Genomic DNA, 22,374 nt, shown 5'->3' on the forward strand with positions numbered 1-22,374 from the left:
TCATTAAATATCTGAAGACTATTATCAATATTTGTTGCTGATTATTTTGATATTAGGAGGAAAAAGATCCTGCTAACAGATAAAGAACTAGAGAATGGGACCATACTCAGGTTATTGAATGTTAGAAAATAAAAACAAAGAAAAGAACATACCATTAAAAATAAAGAGCAAAAACTAAAGGAAATATTTAAAGAAATTTCTTATCATTTTTATCCAAAGATCCAAAGATCCAAAAATTGACTCTGGACCCTTGGACCTATGATCTGTTTTTAGTCTTCACATCAACTCTCCTTTTGATCTTGACTTATCATTATGCCTTTACCAATCTGTTCAGTCCACTTATTCCCTAGCTACTAACTATAAACTCTGTTCCTGTGCTGCTTCTGACTCTTCCATGAAGAGAAATATCCAGTTGAAGTCTTTTTGAAACCCCACTGAGGAAAAAACTGATATGTGACATGAAATATTCTCAACCTCACCTACTTGCTTAGCCTTCTTTGAAGAGAAGACAGTAAGAATCCTATAGTTATGGCAACACCTATATTTCTTTTGCAAGTAAAATCAGCCGTGAATTTTTAGTAATATGGAAAAAAGAAGTAACTTTAAATCATAGATTATTTGCAATGTGATAAAAGAACTTAGGTTAGTACAAATGTCCTAATGTCCTAATTTAACTAATTTACAAATCACTTAAGAAAATTTGCTTTCTGTGAAATAAAATAATTAGATCAATGCTAATTTGTGAGGGAAAAATTGACTCTTTTATGAATGAAAAACTGCTTACAACTCTCATTTCTTTTTGATATTCATTTTGTATTTCATTTTAAATATTACAATTTATGATCTTTATTAACTTTATTTTTCTTATTTTTTAAAATTTCTATTTTAAATTATTTTAAGATTATGAAATATGGCAGATAATATGCTTATTCATGAATAATGGTATATTTACTTCTTTGTCAGGATTTTATGAGCCAAGTTCATTATTTCTAAAACATTTAATTAATGACCTCCCACCAGTGTTCCTCCTCCAAACAATTAGCCAGTAAATTCACTTTTTTTTTGCAAAAGTATTTGCTTAAATGACCCAACAAGTCCAGTAGTTAGAAATAATTTCCTCTATTAAAATGAGCATTCTCTCCCTCAAATGAACCAATGGTATAAGATGTAGAATGACTAGGTTCAAATTTAAAGTATACTAGTAATGAGATTCATTTGCAGAAAATACTTGTGAAAGAGGAAATTCACAATGTCAGAACTGTAAAACATTTCTTTCTCTAGCAAGTCCTTATGAAGTTCTCTATTAGTTACATTTCTGGTTCAGTGAGATAGTTCATGAGAAGTTATCATATCACAGCTGGGTTTTCTTCTCCTGGTGTAAGATATCTGAGCTAATAATCAGCACCTATTGTCAGTTTTCCACCAAGGAATGGCTACTGAATAAGACCTAACAGCCCCCTGTGCCACTAAGCAGTTGCTGCCAGGGCTAGTCTAGTAGTAGAGAATGATTTCTAGATAGGACTGGGAAGTCCACCAAGCAGCTGCACCAGTGCCTTCTGGGTAGAACCAGGCCGAATGGTCCAGTTTTGGGCGGTAGATGCTAGACGGGACCAGGCAGGACAATCTATCATTGGTCAGCTGTTATACTATTGCTCAGCTACTGGGCAAATTGCTCAGCTACTGGATTCCTTAGGGTGTTTCAGCTTTGCTAGATGCTTTTTCTGCTGCTGTCTTGGTCATGTTCTTCATTGGATAGCAGTGGTTCAGCCTTTTTCCTCTTTTGGCCAATGGCTAGACTCAGGGGTTCCATTTTTATCTTTAAATATATTGCTACTGTGGTCTTTCATCTAAGTAAGGGACCTTAGATTAAGATCAATTGTCAGGTTTTTTTTCTTTGAATTCCCACTACCTTAGCTCAGAGCCCCACCTGTGATGTTTTGACATCATTCTTGGTGAAAAAAAGATTTGCCTCTGTTTTCAACAAATGTTGCCTTCTAGTGATAGTTTTGGCTCAGTCATTTTCACCTCCTTTATTGCTCTGTAAATCATATGTATCTACAGTAAAGAAGAAGAGGAAAGGGACAAGAGAACTGGGAAAATAGACAAATTGGGAGAAGACCTGGCCAGAAGGCAAACATTTTTGAGGATGAACAGTGTGGAAGGATAGAAAGAATAGGATCGAAACAAGGGGAAAATAGGATTGAGTGTTATATGCAATATCATGAGGATAAAAAACTGCAAGTTTCTCTATTAAAGATCTCATTTCTACATAGATAAATGAGTCAACTGTATCAGAATACCAGCTATTCCCCAACTGATAAAAAACAAAGGTTATGAACAGGTAGTTTTCATATGAAGTAATTAAAGCTAACTATGTAACAATTCTTTAATCACTATTAATTAAAGAAATGCAAGTGAAAACACCTCTGAGATGCCAACTTATACCTATCAGATTGGCTATTGTGAAAGAGAAGGAAAATGATAAAACTTGGAGATGTTAGAAAATTGAGACACTAAGGAACTGTTTGGGAAATGAATTTCAAACAATCCAGAGAGCAATTTGGAATTATTCCCAAAAGGTTGTAAAAGCATGCATACCTTGACTTAGAAATACCATTACTAGGTCTGTATCCGAAACAGATTCTTTAAAAAAGGAAAAATGTGCAATATTTATAGGGAAAGATGGATGGATAAGAAGAACAGGGGATATGGAAGGTTTGTAGCAGGGAATGGAAGAGTTGAAGGGAGAGAGGGAATATGGCTGCCAGTGAGGCAAAAGGAGAGAGATGCCCCCTGCCAAGAGACTATTTCTGAACAAAATGGGGTGTCTAAGAAATGGGCCATTTATGATAGCCTGCGGGGATGTCTTTTCTATGGATTGATGCTGAAGATGCCCCAGAGCAAGTAAACACAGACCCTCCTGAGGGACAAGCCTTTCCCCAAACTTTAGTCGCTTAGCAAGGGTCCCATAAGGACCATTTTTAGTTGAATGACTGTCCAGATGCTCAGCTCCCTCTATGCCCCCTGAAAGAATAGTCTTCTTATCTGACTGAGATATTCAAATAAGATAAATTTTAATAATAAGTTTGGATTGGAGAGGTATCAGGGAAGAGGGAAAAGGGATCTCCCTAGATAAGGTTGGAATCTCTCTCAGCTTTGGAGCTGAGGCAGGACCTCACAGGCTGGTGAAGGGTTTCTCTTATCCCTGTCTATGCTATATCTATGCTAGTTTACTTAATTTCAAATCTTAGCAGTAGACAGCAAGCAACAAGACAGTTTTGACTTTCAGAGCTGGTTGGGTCTGTCTCTTCGGGCTGAAGAAAATAGAGGCACTTCTATCCAGAAAATGGGAAGAAAAACTCACACACTTCCCACACCATGAAGGAAGTGCTCATCACAAGACCAACTGCCACTCCCAGTAGCACCTTCCCACACCAACTGTCAGTCTTGTCAATTTCTTCTCTCTTTAATAGTCCCACTGTTTCTTGTTCCAACACAGTGGCAGAAAGTCCAGAACTTGTTTTAGTTTCCTTTTCACAAGACATATATGTACAGAGTATTTATAGCAGCTCTTTTTGTTGTGGCAAAGAATTGGAAAATGAGCTGTTGTCCATCATTTGGAGAATGGACGCATGTATTGTGACATTTTATTGAAAAGGAATACTATTGTGTTATTAAAAATGATGCGCAGGACGATTCCAGAAAAATCTGGAAAGGCTTACATGAACTGAAACAGAATGAAGTGAGTAGAACCAGGAAATCATTATACACAATAACAGTATAAAAATGGAGATTTTGAACCCTAGACTTCATTCCCCAAAAGTCTTTGGTATTTCCCAGAATTCCCTATAATATCTCCTGAGTCTCCACATTGGCAAGATCACAATTGGTATTTAAGTGGGAGTAACGCTTCCCACATTCTCTTCCTTTGCAGTGATGTAACAAGGATAGTGGTAAGCTAAGTGCAGGGATTTTAAATGGGCTAATCAGTCAGGGGGACATGGTTTTTATTTTGTATCTTCTTTATTCCTTGATTTCTAATGATCCTTAATAAACCTCATAAAATATAATATTTTATTATTAGAAATATAATTTAATTTTTACAACAGCAATAAGAAATGATAAATTAACTGTGAATGACAGCTATTCTCAATAGGACAATAATCTAAGACTCATGATGAAAAATGCCATCTGCCTCTAGAGAAATAAGGAGTCTGAGTCCAGACCAAAGAATACTAGATTTCACCCTCTTTCTTCATTTTTTTGGTTTATTTTTTTCCAAAAGAGGACTAATATTTTTATTTGATTGCACAGATTGTTTACCACCTCAGTGAAGAGGTAGAGAAAGGAAGGAGGGAGCAAACTGATGACTCAAAAAAAAAAAACTTGTTAAAATTGCTTTTCCATGTAGTTGGGGAATAAGGTAATATATTTTTAAATCAAATTTAGATGAATGAATGGCGAAGGATAAAAGAAGTAAAAGGTCATTTGTGACCTAGAAGTAGGTTCTTTTACTTTACTTGCCTCTTCACCTGCAATTAAAATATTCACGTTTCCTACCCTTTTTAGGCTTTGTTGCTGAAGCCTTTCCTGTTTACATTTCAATGTTTCTCTCTTTTGGTCTTTGTAGTTACCTTTTGCTAAAGTCTCAACTGTGTATGCTTCAGTTGCATAATATGACAAAAATGTTCTAAATAATAATGATAATTTTTTTTATAAGTTTTGCAAAGTATTTTCCATTCATTATCTCATTCAATCACTAAGTTCATATTTCTACTTCATGTGTGATTTTTAGTATCCTAAGGCACTAGATTTATTCAAAGGAATTCATCAGTAATTTGAATTTTCTACCTCAGTCTTTCTGTAAAATTGATTTCAAGGAGTTAACTAATACTTCCCCCCCACCCCCCAAGCTTTGATTAACCAGGTATTAAAGCACTTTTAAAGTCATGTAAAAATAATTGGGCATGGAGCTTAATGGAAGGAAAAGAAAAATGGGACATGTATTTTTATTGAGCACAGTACAGATTTACTATTTTTGTATTAAGGCCTGAAGAAGGATGCTACCATTGAATTTATGATACAATAAAATGGTCATTTATGATCTACCATGTGAAACTCAAGGCACTGAAGATTTACTACAGATTTAGGCATTGATAGTGCAGAACCTTCAGAGTCTGAATATAATTGGGACTTTTCCCCTCTAGTAGGGTTTAGAAATCTCAGAGAAAAAACATATTTTACTAAATTTTTATAGTATGCTATAATTATATTTCTCTATGTTATGCCATATAATAAACACCCAAACTGATGTTTGATGAAAATTTTTTTTAAAAATTATTCCTGAAAAATACAATGCTTCAGTGTTTGATCACATAATTTTGTTCATAAAAAGAGATCTCAGATCAATAGAAAACTAAGCTGTTTTTTCTAAGTTAAATAGGGAATGGTGAGATTTGCTACCAAAGTTTCTAAATGTTGCAAGCAATTATTTTTTATTGGTTGTTTTTCTTGTAACTTTGTAGCTGTAGAAAATCAGATGGGTTCCAATAGTCAGGGTACAAAGGTTTGGATTCATAGCCTCATTCAATTTAAAGCTGGGAAAAGTCTTAGAGAAAATTCTTTTTCAGAGAATTCATTTTTCTGGTAAAAAATGGAAAGTCAATGGGACTAGGTGACCTCAGCACCTCAGCATGTATGGTTAGTAAGTTTGACATTCAATCTTTTTTTCAGCTTTGTCTGACTTTGTAACCTCATTTGGGGTTTTCTTGGCAAAGATACATTTCCTTTTCCTGAACACTTTACAGATAAGGCAAAAAGGATTAAATGACTTGTCAAGGATCACAGAGCTAATAAGTGTCTTGAGTATAGATTTTAAATCAGGAAGATGATTCCTGGCCCAGCACTCTATTCAATGATCCACCTAGCTGTTCCAGGTTAGTAAGTTAAACATCTATATGTCAAATCAAGTTGTCTTTTTTACTCCAAACTCAACCTTCTTGTTACTATCCAGCTCAGCTCCACTTTCTAAACTTGGGATCACTGATTTGAAACTAGTAGGGATTTTAGAAACAACATAGTCTCACCCTCTTATTTTTCAAACCAGGAATATGATGCACAGAGAATTAATTAACTTGCCTAGGATCATACATCTATCCAGTGTCTGGGGCAGGTTTCCTACCCTGCTATCCCTGACTCTAAGTTTTGCACCCTATCAATTTCATCATTTTGGCCTCCAAATGTCCCATTTAATATACATTTTAAAATGTATTTATAAAGCACTTTGCATGAGGCCAGTATTGAATGTGTCAATGTATATAGCTAGATAACACACAAGAGAAAATAGAATTAAACTTTATTTCTTCTATCAAATAATTTGTAATCATATTGTAGAGAATGGGTCGCTGTTAGGTCTACTAATGAGTTATTCTGTGACCATAACTCATGACAATTGTGTGCATGGGAAAGAACAAATAAAAGAACATGAGAATAGCTGTCTTTGGAGTCCTAACTTAAGAGTTCCATTGTGATATTTTCTATGTCAAATGGTGACCAAGTCACTTATTCTCTCTGAACTTCATCTCTCACCTATAAAACTTCTTATCTATAAATTGTGACTAACAACTTGAACTACCAAAGACAGAATTATTTTCAGGAAAATGTATTTGCTCCATAAAGATAGATGCTGTTGTTTGTGATTTTCACCTAGGACTTGTAACAGACTTGAGATTTCATTGCTATAGGGAAATCCTATGTAAAAGATTGCCTTTATCATTGGAGGACTGAATTTTCTTTTATAGATTTAGAGTTCCCAAGAGCAGTAGGAAGGTTTAAAACAACTGGCTCAAGGTCATAAAGCCAGTGTATGTCAGAAACAGGTCTTAAACAATGGTCTTCCTGCCTCTCTATTGGCTCTGTTTTTGGGCTTCTCACTTTATCATTAATTATCACATTCTAGAGTGGAGGGAATATATGAGTTTAATAGTATCATAAAAAACAATGTGGTATATAGGATAAAGGACCTTCTTTGGAGTAAGGAAAAAGTGCTTTTAAATGCTACATCTGTCAAATTATTCCATATGTTTGACCTGCTACCTAAACTTTAGTCATTGAGACAACTTATAGGAAATATTTTAACTGTTTTTATGGAATAAGTTACTGTTATTGTTGGAGTAAGAACGTGTGAGGCAACAACATCCTGTAACAAGAGTTAAGTTTAAGGGCAATATAATAACCCCTAAGGCACACTTTGTTCATTCCTCTACTACTCTAGGGAAAACATATTATTTTTTAAAATAAGAACACTATCATGATTTCTCTTAACTGATAACACCCAATATTCAATTGAATATTTGGCTTTCTTCTTTAATTTACATTTATCATTTTCTCACTCCCTTTTTACCATTGAGTCAAAATAAATATTACCAGAAATGTTTGAGTAAAGAAGATATTACAAGTTCTGGTAGTAGGACACTAGGAAAGGGAAGTTAAGGGGAAAATAGACTACTTTCTTAGAATTTCTTAGAAACCACCTGGTGGTTTCAGACAGGCCTTCTGTTTTGAGATCCATCTAGCAATGATGGCCCTTTTCCATTGCTCTCCTCTGTCACATCTTAGTTCTTTAGCTCACTGTCCCTGTGCTGCTAAATTTTTTTAGATCTCCAGGTCTCTGTCTGATCCACTTTACTGCTGTATTCTAGATATCTATCTCTCCATGCTTCTTAACTAGTTTCTTTTTTATTATTATTTATTCAGGTGTGTCAAGTTCTTCAGAGAGCTCAGGAAATAACACCAACAATAGAAATGTGACTCCCTGAGACATTATCTCCCACACACAGGAAGAAGAACCCAATGATAGCATAAAATTGACAATTAAGAAATAAACTACTAAAAATTAATGAGTAAACAAAAAAGCAACAATCCATCCATAGATAACTACTTTAGAAATAGAGAAGATCAGGTTTCACATTTAGAAAAGAGTGAAATTAAAGCATCCACTTTCCAAATTTAAAAGAGAAATATAAAATGGACTCAAGTCCCAGAAGAATGCTTAGTCATAATGTTTAAAAAATCTTTAAAAACCAAATGAGTGAGGTTGAGGAAAAATTAGAAAACAAATTAAAACAGTGTAAGAAAAAAAGCAATAAAAGATTTTGGGTAAAACTCAATGAAGAAAATAAATTTAAAAACAAGAATTTGTCAAAGGTAAGCTGATAACTACTTATGACTTCTTGTCAAATTTTATTGAAATATCTCTGAAGACCTGCCAGACCTTCTCCACACCTACCCAAGCAGTGGAGATTTGTTCCCACTTGAAAAATAAATCAAGGATTTGTAAGAATTGAATTAATATTTCTACCCATATATATATATATGAATATATATATATATATATTTCATTAAGTTTATTAGAAAGGGTAGACAATCATAGTTTAATCTGACCACAAGATGCCTAGCCTGCAAGCCTCTTCCTCTTTCTCCTTACTTGCCTGCTCGCTTCCAGTGTTCCTTCTTCGTTCTATTCTTGATTCTTCCCCCATTTCAAGCCCAAAGCCTTGACTTTTATTGACGTACAACACATACATGGACACAAACCTTGTGTAACTGTTATGTGAGGAATGTTGATGGAATGGTCAAGCTACTCAGGAGGGGGGAGGGAATGAACTTCCTTGACACAACCGCCCTGTGATACTTTGGGAGACTGGTCTCCCCAATGGATCATTTTTATAACTATCTTATAACTCCAAATACCTTCTAGCTAAAAGTACATACAATATTGCCTCTTTCTAAGAGGAAGTTACAATTGTTAGAGATGAGAGTAAAATAAAAAAAAACAATGCTGATTGATATATTCATTGACAAAATGCCAATTAGGGGGCAGTCCCCTTTGGTATAAGAGTTTATATTCAGAATGTTCAACTTCCTAAAATTCAGTTCATTATATCCCAAGCTTCATTCTGGATCTTTTGATACTGTGTGTGGCTTCTTCAGGAATATTTACAACACTTTCTCCAAAAGGATCCCCTTTCTTGATTCAAGGTGTTGGCAAGTGTATTTTCCTGAAATTTATCCAAAATTTTTTAAATCTTGCATATTAGGATAATTACACAATCCCACCCTGAAGAGGATGTTGACCAACATCAGAATCACACTGGGATATATGACTGAGTTGTGAGGTATATGAAACACTTGTCAAAAGAAAAACAAAAACAAATCATCCAAAAAAAATCACAAATTAAAGAGTAAAAATTAAATTCTGTATAAAAATAAGAAGTACAGAAATGATAAAAAATAAAATAAAACTCTTACATGTATAAAATTCTGAATAAAAAAATAAACATATAACAGGTTCTTGAATCACAGCAAGGCTCTATTAAAGTGACTTATGTCCCACAAGCCTGTAGGACAATAGTAGCAATACAGCACTTTACCCATTTACAGTCAGGACTACAGAAAATTGCCAAACTATAAGAAAGAAAGGATCAAGTTTCAGCAGCAAATGGGAACAATCAAGTTCTCTGCTCCAACCCCTCACTGCCAGAGTCAAAATTGTGTGGGTGTGGGGTTACACCAATTCCTATAGGGCCACCCCTGTGTGTTCTTCCTCCTGTCTGCAAATGCCATGCTGTGCCAAGTACCATGGGAGGGCTTTGGGTCAAGAGTAGCAGAGGCTGGGCTAGAAAATTCAGTCCAGGATTCTGTCTGTGCAAAAAGTGTTCTTCCCCTTCTCTGACTGCCCCAGGGATGCCCTAACTCTAATCCACAGCCTAGAAGGACCCCCAGGATTAATTTAAGGGGTGTCTTTGTGCTCAGTACAGCACCTGGCTGAGCAAAGTAGTAGTAGGAGCCTGAGGTTTTGTGTGCCTGGGGAATTTAGAGGTTAGACTGGGTTCCTGTGCTCCGGGACTCTACTGACCCATCCTTGGTGAAGGTAAAAGAATGGGGGTTGGGGAAACAAATGGGAAGGAGTTTTCTCACTAATCCATCTGGGGAGGCGTGTTAGACAGCTCTGTTTCTCTTTCTCAGCCAAAGTGTGTTTCGTATATGTAGGCAGGTGAGCAACTGAGGTCATTTCTATTAACCTGTGCTTTACCTAAGCACTCACTCAGAACTTCTCAGAAGAAAATTAAAGGTAAAAAAAATTCCCTGACTAATGGTTGCCAACTGTAAGAATTGAATTAATATTTCTACCCAGATATATATTTTATAAAGTTTATTAGAAAGGGTAGACAATCATAGTTTAACCTGACCATGAGGTGCCTAGCCTGCAAGCCTCTTCCTCTTTACCCTTACTTATCTGCTCTCTTCCTGCATCCCTTCTTCATTCTTTTCTCACTTCTTCCCCATCTCAAGCCCAAAGCCTTGACTTTTATTGACATACAACATTTCCATGGACACAAACCTGGTGTAACTGTGTTAACAATGTGAGGATTGTTGATGGACAGGTCAAGCTACTCAGGAGGGGGAGGGAATGAACTTCCTTCACACAGATTAACCTCTTGGCATTTAAATAAACATGAAATAATTAAATGGTTTGTTTAGCCTTTATAAAAGTTGTGAGACATTCTTTCTTGAGAAACTGAATGAGTTAATTGTCAAGAAGAGTTAGAAGAGAGATTACCTGAGAGAACTGAGTTAGACCCTTATTGTGTAGAGAAAGCTATCAAGATGATAACCTGAGGGGAATTGTAAAATTTGTAATTGTCATCTTGAAAGAATGGTTTCCTAAATGTTCAGGAGTCAGTCATTCTAGTTAGTAGTTAGTGGTTAGAACTGACTCTGACTGGGGCAGCTATTTGACTCATTAACCCTAGACACAGATGGTCCTAGGTTCTGATTTGGCCTCAGATACTTCCTAACTGTGTGACCCTAGATAAGTCACTTAACCCCAGTTGCCTAGCTCTTACTGCTTTTCTGCATTGGGACCAATACTTAGAATTAATTCTAAGATGAAGGTTAAGAATTTCCTAAAAAAAAAAAAAAGAATTAACTTTAATCTATCTCATCCTTTTTTCTCATTATTAAAATATTTTTGCGTATCTTTTGTTGTTTGTTATCAATAATCTTTGTAGTGAACTAAAACAAATTCCATACAAATACACAGACAGAACAGTTATACATACAAAAGCACTTTAAAATTTTTGACAGTGGCATTGAACATAAACACTCTACGTTGTTACCTCCTTTCCTGGCTAACATATTGATGAGATAAAATTTTAATGGACTTCTTAGACAAATACTATATTCATATAGTTTTATAAAAATGTATCTTAGTTTGCAAACTCATAATTCATCATATTACTATTGCTATCATTCTTTTTGGCATGGTACTTATAGGATTATTTAGTAACAATCATTTTGTAGTTATGTCTGAGGAAAAAATTAGGGTCTGGCACTGAGATTTTGTTTAAATCACATATTCTTCTATTAATTCCAAGGTTTGACACCTTTTCAAATATAAATCAGTCTCATCTGTCTCTAGAAATCCTTAAGAGCATCAGAATAATACGAGTTAAGCACTTTTATTTTCTTATGAATAATTAGGCTTTCTAGAGATTTATAGTCCAATGATGCTTACCATAAACCTGGTTAAATCATACAGTTCCTAAACTCTGCTTATCTGGAGAGTCTATTCTTTTTTCTTTGTAGTTCTTTCTCTGTTTGAGATTATTCAATGAAATTTCATTGAAAGATTGTTGACAATTAAAATTACCCTGATGTCATCCCCTTGGTGTTGACAACCATCCTCTATGTTATTACATTGTGTCCTTTATCCTGAGCTTACTCATTAATTTAGAAGGGATTGTAGAGATTTTAGCATAGCATAGTGGAAGAAACATTGAAATTGGAATCAAAGAACCTGCTTCATTTCCTCTCTTTTTCACATATCTCCTACGACCCTTCTATCTCTCCTTTCATCTGAAAAAATAACCCAACTGTAATTCCCATTAGCCCCATTACCAATAAGTGATTTTTATCAATAGTGTAGATTTTGAACTGAGAGTAAACCTAGACACCATTTAGTACAAACTCTTATATTGAAATGAGAAGCCATCTTTAAAATGTTATGTAAACTATTTTTGTTTATAATCATATATTTTCATATACACCCATGCCCCTGGACATATATACATACATACATATATGTACATGTCTTATGTACCTATTTATTTACTTGATATCTTTCCATTCGAAAGGATGATCCTTGAAAGAAAGGATTGTGTGTTTTAGCCCTATTTTGTAATCCTAACACATAGCACAGTGCCTGCAAATTGTAATCGTTTAATAAATGCTTGTTGACTCACTAAGTAGATAACGTTTGGCTCATTCTGTATATTTTCAAATGCTCTGTTTTTTACATGATGTTTGTTTTATCAATTAATTACAATAATAAAACAAGTAAGCAAGAAGAGGGGTGGAATCAAGCAATGTATTAACTTCCTTCCTTTCATATTTCAGTACTTCGCCTACTGAAGGATGGTGCTGACCCTCACACAATTCTTTCCTCAGGAGGATCTTTACTCCACCTGGTAAGAACTATGATAATTACTTGGGATTTCATAAAGATGATAAGGAGCATATTAGCGATCTATCTATCTATCTATCTATCTATCTATCTATCTATCTATCTATCTATCTGTCAATTGGTCTGTCTGTCTGTCTATCTATCCATCCATCCATCCATCCATCCATCTATCTATCTGCCTATATATCTATCTATCAAAAGAGAAATCAATGTTGTTGTTTTTTAATCAACACTCACCCCTGGCATACATGTAAACTAATTCCACTTCAAAGTACATTTCATGGTTTCTGAACAGGAATAAAAGACAGTCAGAGCACAATGTTGAAAAAGTGAGCTTCCAGTGGGTTCAAGTCAAGCCTCAGACCCATCCTAGTTGACTTATTCTCTCATTCCTCTAGGCAACTTTCATACAAAGACAAAATCACTAAATCTGAGAACTGGAAGGGACATTAGCAGTCCACTTGTCCAATTCATATACTAAATGAATCTCCACTATGCCATACTTGACAAGTTGCCAAGCTTGAAGTTTTTCAAAGAGAAGGAAATCACTACTTCTTCTAAGAGAGAGAAAGTGAGAGAGAGAAGGGGAGAAGGAGAGGGTGAGAGACAGAGACAGAATGAAAGGAAGAGAGGAAGGGAGGAGAATGTAGGAAAGAAGACTGGCCAGGAGAAAGGGAAAATGAAGCCATGGTGAATCTTTATGATTTGAGATAACCAGAAACTATCTGGTATTTCAGATAGATTAACAACTATTGAAGACGTTCTTCTTGATCAGGTCCATGAAAGCTTGTAGTAATTGCAAATATCTCTGAAATAACAGATAATACTGAAAAGAGTCCAGAATAGGGATGATGGGAGATAATAATCTATTTGCATTGTGCTTTGGTGAAAAACCTGAAATATTGTTTTTAGTTCTCTCAAGTTCTCCACAGCTCTCTTAAGTTCTCTTAAGTGCTTTCAGATCTCTTAAGTTCAATGTTCCCAGCAGATCTCTTAAGTGCAATGCTCCCAGAAGCTCTCTTAAGTGCTCTCAGCAGCTCTATTGTGTTTTCAATAGGTTGCTTAAATGTTTTTCACAGTTCTCTTAAGTGCAGCATTCCCAACAGCTCTTTTCAGTATTTTATGAAGTACTCTCAATAATCCTCTAAAGTGCTTTAGTAATTTACAAACTATATCAGGCTATAATAACATTTTAGCTAAGGCTAGCTCTTTCCTTTTCCATTATAAGTGACTACATGAAACTTGTTTATTTACTCCAAGTTTTTCCTTATTTAATGCTTTCTCTCTCTTTTTTAGCCTCATCTCATTGCCACTAGCCTATTCACTAGTTTTTGCATCGGGGTATTTATCTTAAAGTGTTTTCTGGGTGTCTTAGAGGTCATCTAAAACATTTCGAGTTCTTACTAGAAATACTGATTTTCTTAGTGGATTGTAATTGAGGACTAATTATTGGAACCAGGATAGTGATGTTACCTGCAATTTGAGATGAGTTATTTGGCTTCATGACAACTGTTGTTATTATTTCCATAACACTTTAGAAATTAGTATTGTTATTCAGTAACTTTTCAGTGGTGTTTGACTCTTCATGATCCCTTATAGAGCTTTCTTGGTAAATATGCTGAAGTGGTCTTCTTCCATTCTTCCATTTCCTTCTTTAGCTCATTTTACAGATGAAGAAACTGAGGCAATCAGAGTTAAGCAAATTGCTGAGAGTTACATAGGTAGTAAATATCTGAGGCTAGATTTGAGCTCAGGTTTTCCTGACTCCAGGGCAATACTTTATCCACTGTACAACCTAGCTCCTACCTAAAAGTTTCTTCTCTGACTGGAAATTGAACCTGAACTGTCAGTGAGACAAAATCCTAACTACTAGATCACAAAGGATTTAGTGTACCATAAACTATAACATATAATCTAATACCAAAATAACAACTTGTTTTTAGAACTGAAGGTGGGCTCTATAGATTTTTTTATTCCTTTTGCTTAATATCTAAGCTTTATAGCTTGGTGTTAAGATATATATATATATGCATATGTATGCATATATATAGTCATTATTATAACATGGCTGGGGCTCAAAATCAGTACTTTAATTTTATTAGTGAGATAATATTCATTGATGATGATGATGATGGCTATAGATGTTTAAAAGGGATTTGGTCCTCTGAATTGAACCCAGGAGATTGAAAATGGAAATAATTCAGGATGCAGGAACTGAGTGTGGACTAGGAAAATAAGATGAAGGAAGTGAAAAGAATTTATTGAAATATAATCTGAGAATTAGGAGATGAGCATCAAAGGATTATGGCATAGATTTGTGTAGAGCAAAAGATATGGAGTTTATCTCTGTGAAATAATATTCTTAAATATATTTGGGTTACCATAAGAAACAAATGAAAAATAGCATGTTGCCAACAATTCAAAATTGCAGTGTTTCAAAATGCCTCAGGTAGTAAAGAAGGCAATTTAGCCATCTAAAGTGTCAACTTTGTTTTTCTTGTTTATGCATCCTTCTGGGCACTCTGAACTTGGAAACCCAACACATTATCAGCACTGAGTCTATAATTACACATTCCTCCCTTAATGTCAGTGAGGAAAAGGCAGCCATGTGTGGGTATGGGAGAAAAGACAGAACAATTACTGACCTAGCCTGGTTTGAATATAAGCACATATTTTATTTAATATTTATTCATTTGATTCATACGTTTAAATGCAATTTTCTCATAAAATTAAGGGATTCTTATCCAAAATGAGTTTTATTGAACCCTGAAATTCCACTTTGTGAATGGGGGTTCACTTAGATGAAATATTCATTCTAATTGTGTTTTTCTCTCAAAAGTTATCAACATAAAATTATAAATATACTTACTGTATTTGATCATTTTAGTACCAAAAGAAGATCTTTTTGGAAATAGAGTTCTTCAAATTCTTTTAAGGAAACTGAGCCTATCACTGTATTTCAAAGATCAAATTGCTCTGTTTCCCAAAAATGAAAATTAGTAACATTGAGAATTTCTTCAGGGGCACCTAGGTGGTTCAGTGATTGAGATCTAGACTTGAAATGGAAAGTACAAATCTGGACACAGATACTTTCTAGTTGTGTGCTCCTAGACAAGTCACTTAACCACAATCGCCTAACCCATACCTCTCTTTTGCCTTGAAACTATTATTTAGTATTGATTACAGGAGAGAAGGTAAGGGTTAAAAAACTTCTTTCACAAGTGTTATAAGAATATACTTTTTTGGGGTCTGTAAATTATCTAGATATTAAAATAGGATAATAAAAACACTTTTTAAGGGAGCAGCTAGGTGGAGGGCCTAGATTAAAATCTGGCCTCAGACATTTCCATCTGTGTGACCCTGCATAAGTTACTTAACCTCCATTGTCTAGCTCTTACCATTATTATGCCATGGAAAAAATACACAGTATTGATTCTAAGATGGAAGATCAGAGTTAAAAAATATTTTATAATATTGTTATAATGAAAATATCTTTATTGTGAAGCTCTTCATCAATTTATCTTTATTGCTAAATGCTTAAATTAGTCAATTTCTAGAATAAAGTTTTGTTGGGGAGGGAGAAATTTTTCTTGCTAGAAATAAACAAGATTTCATAGGGGTTCTTATTTTCCTTAAAGTCTCAGAAAATGAGAGAAAAAAGAAAATGAGAGAAACATGTTGTAGAGCAGGCAAATATTGTCATCTCAGAAAATCAGAAACATTCCACCTTAGATAAGAATATCCTTCAATTAAAGATAAAAGTAATCAGATAAAGACTCTTACATCCTGTAATAAGGAAATGGTGCTATGTGATGTGACTATCTGAAGTCGTGGGCTGGTTATCTCAAGACTTCTGTTCTTGGCTGTCACTGAATACCAACAAAGATACAGTTCATATTGCTGTTATAGAAAAGTTCTTCCTAACTTCCTAACTTTTCATTCAATCTTTTGTTGTTAGTTGAAGGCCATTTGAAATACTACCTTTTTCATGAGATCTTCCTTTACAATCCTCCCCCCCCCATTAAAAACTCTCTCTTCCTTTGAATTTAACACCATATAACTGAAATTTATCATATTTTATTTTAAATTAAATCTCCTTCTGTAGCAGACTTTTGAGTCAACATTGAATTATGTTTAATAAAGGTAAAGTTGTCCCCTTTTTCCTTAATAACTACTGGCCTATATACTTATTCATTTTCTCCTTGAATTCCAAGACAATCAGAAGGCATATTCGGATATTATATTATAAAGTAATAAAAATGACCAGTTTTTCTTATTAATAAATCCTATCCCATCTTATGAATTATCCAAAAAACTTCTTCTCCAATGACTTTTCCAAAGCCCCTAATACAGTTTATAAATAAAGCAGAGAAATTTCTTTTACCAAGCTTTTGTTTCACCTCCTATAGTCTCAAACTCTGCTATTACAGGCTCAAAATATACCAATTTTATTAATTATGTTCTTTATTAATAGGGTAACAAATAATACAAAGACACCTTTAAATATTTCAACATTGTGTAAAATGGGAGAAAATAAGAGCCAAAATTACTTCTCATGTTTAACTGTAATTACTATTTTTTTTCACAACTTGAGCAACACAATTCTTTCAAAATAATGATTCATAAACTCTCAAGAAATCTCATAAAGTTACCTCCTTGATTGCATATCTTCTCCCCAGAGTAGGAGTTAAATTCACTTCTCTCAGGATGTATTTCTAGCAGGGTTAAAAAGTAACATTGTCTTCATACTTTTTTTTTCAGTGTTTTCACACAAACTCTTTTGTGGAGTAACTCCAGCAATGGCAACTTATTTATACCAGAATCACCTTTTAACTCCCTCTCACCCAAAAATGATATTCCCTCTAAAAATATAATGCCAGTATCCATAGTCTTTTTGAGAGGGATTTTTATCGTAAGCCACATACTAGATGAAAAATTCTTTGAAATCTTAACAACATTTATTCATGATGTCATAGAAATTAGACATGAAAAGCATCTTACTGATTATCATGATATAGCATCACAGAATTTGATAGTTGAAAGGATCTCAGTAGATATTTTATACAGCGCCCATATAAAATGAATTTCTAATCGAAATCAGTTGACTAATAGTCATCCAAAATATTATTGAATATTTATAAGAGGGAGAAACCATCACTTTTCAAGGCAGCCAATCTTATTTTAGCACAACTTTAATTGTTGAGAAGTTTTTCCTGACATCAAGCCTTAATTTAACAGTCTAAAACTTCCCCTCTTTGACACCTATTCTCCCAGCTGAGGGGGAAAAAATTTCCAATCCCTCTTCCATGTTATAGTCTTTCAATTACTCAACATTCTCCATCATCTCCCCCAGTTACCCCTAACAACCTATAGCAGTGATGGTGAGCATTTTATAGACCAAGTACTATGCCCATCCCCTGACCACCTGCCATGAATGTCCACTGGCACACATGGAGAGGGGGAAGGGAGTGAACCCAGCACTCTGTACACCTACAGCTCTACAACCTATGAGCTACCCACCTTATTACAGACAGGGGAGAGAGTAAGCATTCCCATTGGGTTGCTGGGCAGAGGGACAGGTAAAATGAAAAAAAAATGGCCCCAGACACAGTGGAAACATGGAAGGGAGAAGCTCTGCCCAATCCCTCTGCCTTTCTATTAATCCACATTGACTGACAGCAGCATGGTGCTCACAGAGAGGTCTCTGCATGCCCTCTTTGGCACAGATGCCATAGGTTCACCATCATAGACCTAGAACCTTCTGACATATCAAAGGACTACCACTTACTTTAACTGATACTTATATGACCTGTATTCAAAGCAATTCATTAAACTATTTACAGACTGTTGTTGAGGCTTTTCTTCATATCTGATTCTCCATGAGCCCATTTCAGTTTTTCTTGGTGATGATACTGGAAGGGTCTGAATTTTTTTCTTCAGTTCATTTTACAGATGAGAAAACTGAAGGAAATGGAGTGAAGTGAGTTGCCCGGGTTCACATAGCTAGGAAGTGTCTGAGGCCAAATTTGAACTCATCAAGATGAGTATTCATGATTCCAAGATCAGTACTCTATCTAATATACCAACTAGTTGCCCCATGGTTTCTTATTGTTCAGTTGTTTTTCAATCATGTCCAATCCTTTTTGGCCCCATATAGAATTTTCTTGGGAAAATATTACAATGATTTGCCATTTCCTTCTCCAGCTCATTTTACAGATGAGAAATCTGAGGTAAACAAGGTTAAATGATTTGTCAAGAATCACATAGCCATTAAGTGTCTGAGGCCAGTTTTGAACTCAGGAATATGAGCCTTTCTTATTCCAAATTAGGCACTCTATACACTGCCCAACCTAGCTGCTCAATTAATGTAAAAATTAATTCCCACAGTATTGTAATGTATCAAAATGCTCACTATTTGAAGTAATGTTTATATAAAACATGATAATTGGTTTCAGCCTAATGGAAATATACAATGGCAACTCAAATAATGTAATAACTTCAGGGAATTTGTTATATGCACTATTTAGGACCTGGATTCACCTTCTTCTGGAAGTTCATATTATTGTATAGATAAGAAATTTGAGAGTGCAGAGAAATAAATTGATTTAGAATTATCATTTGATAATTCTATCATTTAGATAGATATCGTTTATTATATCATATATCATTTAGAATTCACACATTTATTATTCTAAGTTCACTGATATTTTCTCTACAATAAATTGGCTCAAAACAATACATGACTATAGAAAATATTTTTTAGTAAAAACTATATTGAAAAGCAAGTATATCATGTAAAATGAGGCTTATTTCAAAGGTGCTGCTTAAATGTGTCTTCTAACGAATTAAATAGAAAAAATAGTATAAATATAATGCTTATTTTGAGAGAAAAATAATTAGCATTTATTTGATAGACTCACCAAGATATCATCAGATTTTGATTCTATGAGGTGTTACATTTGAGGTATATGCTCTAACCAGGAATGTAATTGATTCTTAGTAGTTAAAAGATATGTTATAGTGAGTTTCCACTTCAATAGGAAATTAGGTATTAATATTTGAAATATGGATTGAAACAATGAATTCAATTCATGTTAGAAAATGCAAGCTAATACATCTGTGGAAACATAATCTGAAACATAAATATTCAATAGGCAGGAGATAGTTACATAATAGAAATGACTTACATTATCCTAGGGCCATGATACATAAAATATATGATCTTACAATATGATATAGTGGCAAAAAATTCAGTGCAATTTTGTGTAGATGAAGATGTAGGTAGTAAGTAATGAAATTTAGAAATAATCTTAAAGAAACTAGATGTATGTCTATCAGAGATGTTTCGGAAGGGATGTACTGGATTAGATAGAAAATTACAATTGATAGCCTTTAAGGAATCCATTCCAACTCTAGAGATTTTTAGTTTCTATTATATTAAAAACTAGTTCAGAAGTCTCTGATTTCTATAAGACCAAATAGATCCCAAGGATGGAATATGGACATATTCCATCAAATTCCAAAATATCTTATTTTTGTAATGTGAAGGATGAGACTTTATCCAATTAATGTCATGTTTAAGCATGACTATAAAACAGACTTTTCTTCATATCCTAGTAATCTTAACAATGAATATGAATTGCTTTAACCAAAATTAATGAAGCAGTCTCATTGTTTGCCACATTTATGGTAATAAAAAGAACCAAGAGCTTTGGAAGTGAAAATTACCTCCAAAAGGCGATATTTTTAATGATAAGGACCTAGATGGATGGGAAATTAAAAAAGCCCAGCTAGGAACCTCCCAGGGCCAATGAAGCACAACCCTTGTAATTATTTTAAAAAGTAGGGAAATGATAAATAAGGTCTTAAAACTACACAACTCTAACTCCTCCCACCAATCTACATTCCCCCTTTTAGGGTTTGCTCTTCTGGTCTTCTCAAGCCCTTCTTCATTCCCTGATCTTATCTAGATGCAAAAGCTATCTGATTATCTATATACTATAGATTGTCTTTAAAAGGCTGACGATGCAGGAATCACAGATGTACTGAGTCCTTGCCCAAAGCCTGGGTTGGCTTCTGTGGTAGAGGCATGGAGAGAGAGAGGACTTGTAAGCCAAGATGCAAGAAACAAGCTGGGGTCCTAAACTGCCTGTCAATCAAGAGGAAGGTTCCAAATGGAATGTTCCCAGGAGTGGCAGTTGGGGGTTTCTGGCCACAGAGGAGAAGAAGCAGAAACTTGGCTTTTGAGTGGATTGTCTCTCTGATAGTTGAGCTGGCCAAGAGAAACTGAAAGACTTTGGACTTTGTTTCTCTCTGGGGTTAAACTGAGAGAACTTGCTGACTTTGTGAAGAAGAAGAAAGAATATTTTAAAAGGCTGTTGTCCTCCATCTCTCTAACTGTCTTATAGTCACAATTTGTGACTGGGCTACTTTCTCAAACCCTCAAATTCTCCCTCATTTTAGATTAGGGACATCCTCATCCCTCTTACCTCAGTTTCCTATCCTGTTATCCCAATAAATCCCTTGACTTGAAAAAGGAAAAGAAAAGAATATATAGTTTGCTCAAGGGGGGAGGGAAGAAGTCAAAGGCTTCAAGAAGAACTGGGAGGTGAGGGAGGCAGGAAGGGGAGGTTTGGAGAAGGGAGGGAGTGAAGGGAGGAGGAAGTTAGAAAGATATAATGATCCATCAGCCATCAGTAGGGATCAGTAGGAAAACCCCAGAGCACTCCCCAGAGCAGTTCCCGTGTGCCAGCATCCCTGTACTAGCATTCCTCAGCATTTCTCATTCCTACCTCCATTACAACCAAGCAGCTTCAGATTCCCCTCTAGAAGTTCTCTCTAGTCACAGCCAGCCAGAGCATAGTCATTTACAGCAACAAGAAATAATTTCCACAGTTTACCTATTCTATTTCATTTCCTAGGTAAACCCAAGGTCCCAGGTGATGAAACCCTTGGATTTACCATGAACCAAGTTGTTTCTGATAGGCTGATCTCTGACAAGTTGATCTCTGAAAAATTGATCTCTGTACTTCAGGGAAAGGCAGGTCTCCTCCAACGCAGTTCTTTCTACAAATATATAGATATATAGGTGGATAGATAAGGAGATACTGATTTAAATAGATATAAGTACTGATACAGATATATTAGAGACAAATGGGCACCATAAGTAAAAAGTTTATGAGAAATGTCTTAAGACATATCTTAAAGCATGCTATGGAGCTTACTTAATGTTTACATGCCTATAAAAGTAGCATTAGATTTTTATATTATGCTATAATGCATTTTGGAAAATGCATTAAAATTATTTTTTAAATAACTTAAATATCAACTGTGAATACTCTAGAAATATCTCCCAAAGAAAGATTGAAAGTCTATACTTGTGATTTGGCAGAAAGAAGCATGAAAAATACAATGACCCTGGATTTCAATAGAGGCAGCTGAACATGACCTCCTTCATGTCAGACACAATTTTTCTTTGTGTTTTTACTCTCACTACTAAGCACAATGCATTTTATCTGATAGGTGTTAAATAAAGGCTTGACAAAAGAATAAATGAATGAATTAAGATACTTGCAATTTTTGTTTTGTTTTCCCCTATAACTCCAACAGATTAAGTTAGATTAACAAAAATTTTAAAGGAACACTAGTTAGTGAACTGAGGGAAATATACGTATTAAAGAATTTCTATAGGAAACCTGATTAATGAACTAAGGGGCATGTGGCTGTTAAGTATTACTTTATGCAAAAATTCACAGGAAAGATGATTCTGTTTTAAAGCTTTAAATGTTTTCTTGGTACTTTTAGTATCTTGTTAAGTAGTTTGGACAAAAGGATTATTTATTGTACTT

General features: G+C 34.7%; 1 protein-coding gene across 1 annotated transcript in view; it reads left to right on the top strand.

Moving 5' to 3' along the window:
* The window catches only part of MYO16 (myosin XVI), a 727,392-nt gene that overhangs the window by 104,351 nt on the left and 600,667 nt on the right, over positions 1–22,374 (top strand). The window contains exon 3 of the mRNA XM_001375684.5: positions 12,460–12,530. Coding sequence (XP_001375721.4) covers positions 12,460–12,530 — 71 coding nt within the window. The remainder of the gene's footprint in view (positions 1–12,459; positions 12,531–22,374) is intronic.

Source organism: Monodelphis domestica, chromosome 8 (genome assembly GCF_027887165.1).
Source record: "Monodelphis domestica isolate mMonDom1 chromosome 8, mMonDom1.pri, whole genome shotgun sequence".
Taxonomy (NCBI): Eukaryota; Metazoa; Chordata; class Mammalia; order Didelphimorphia; family Didelphidae; genus Monodelphis; species Monodelphis domestica.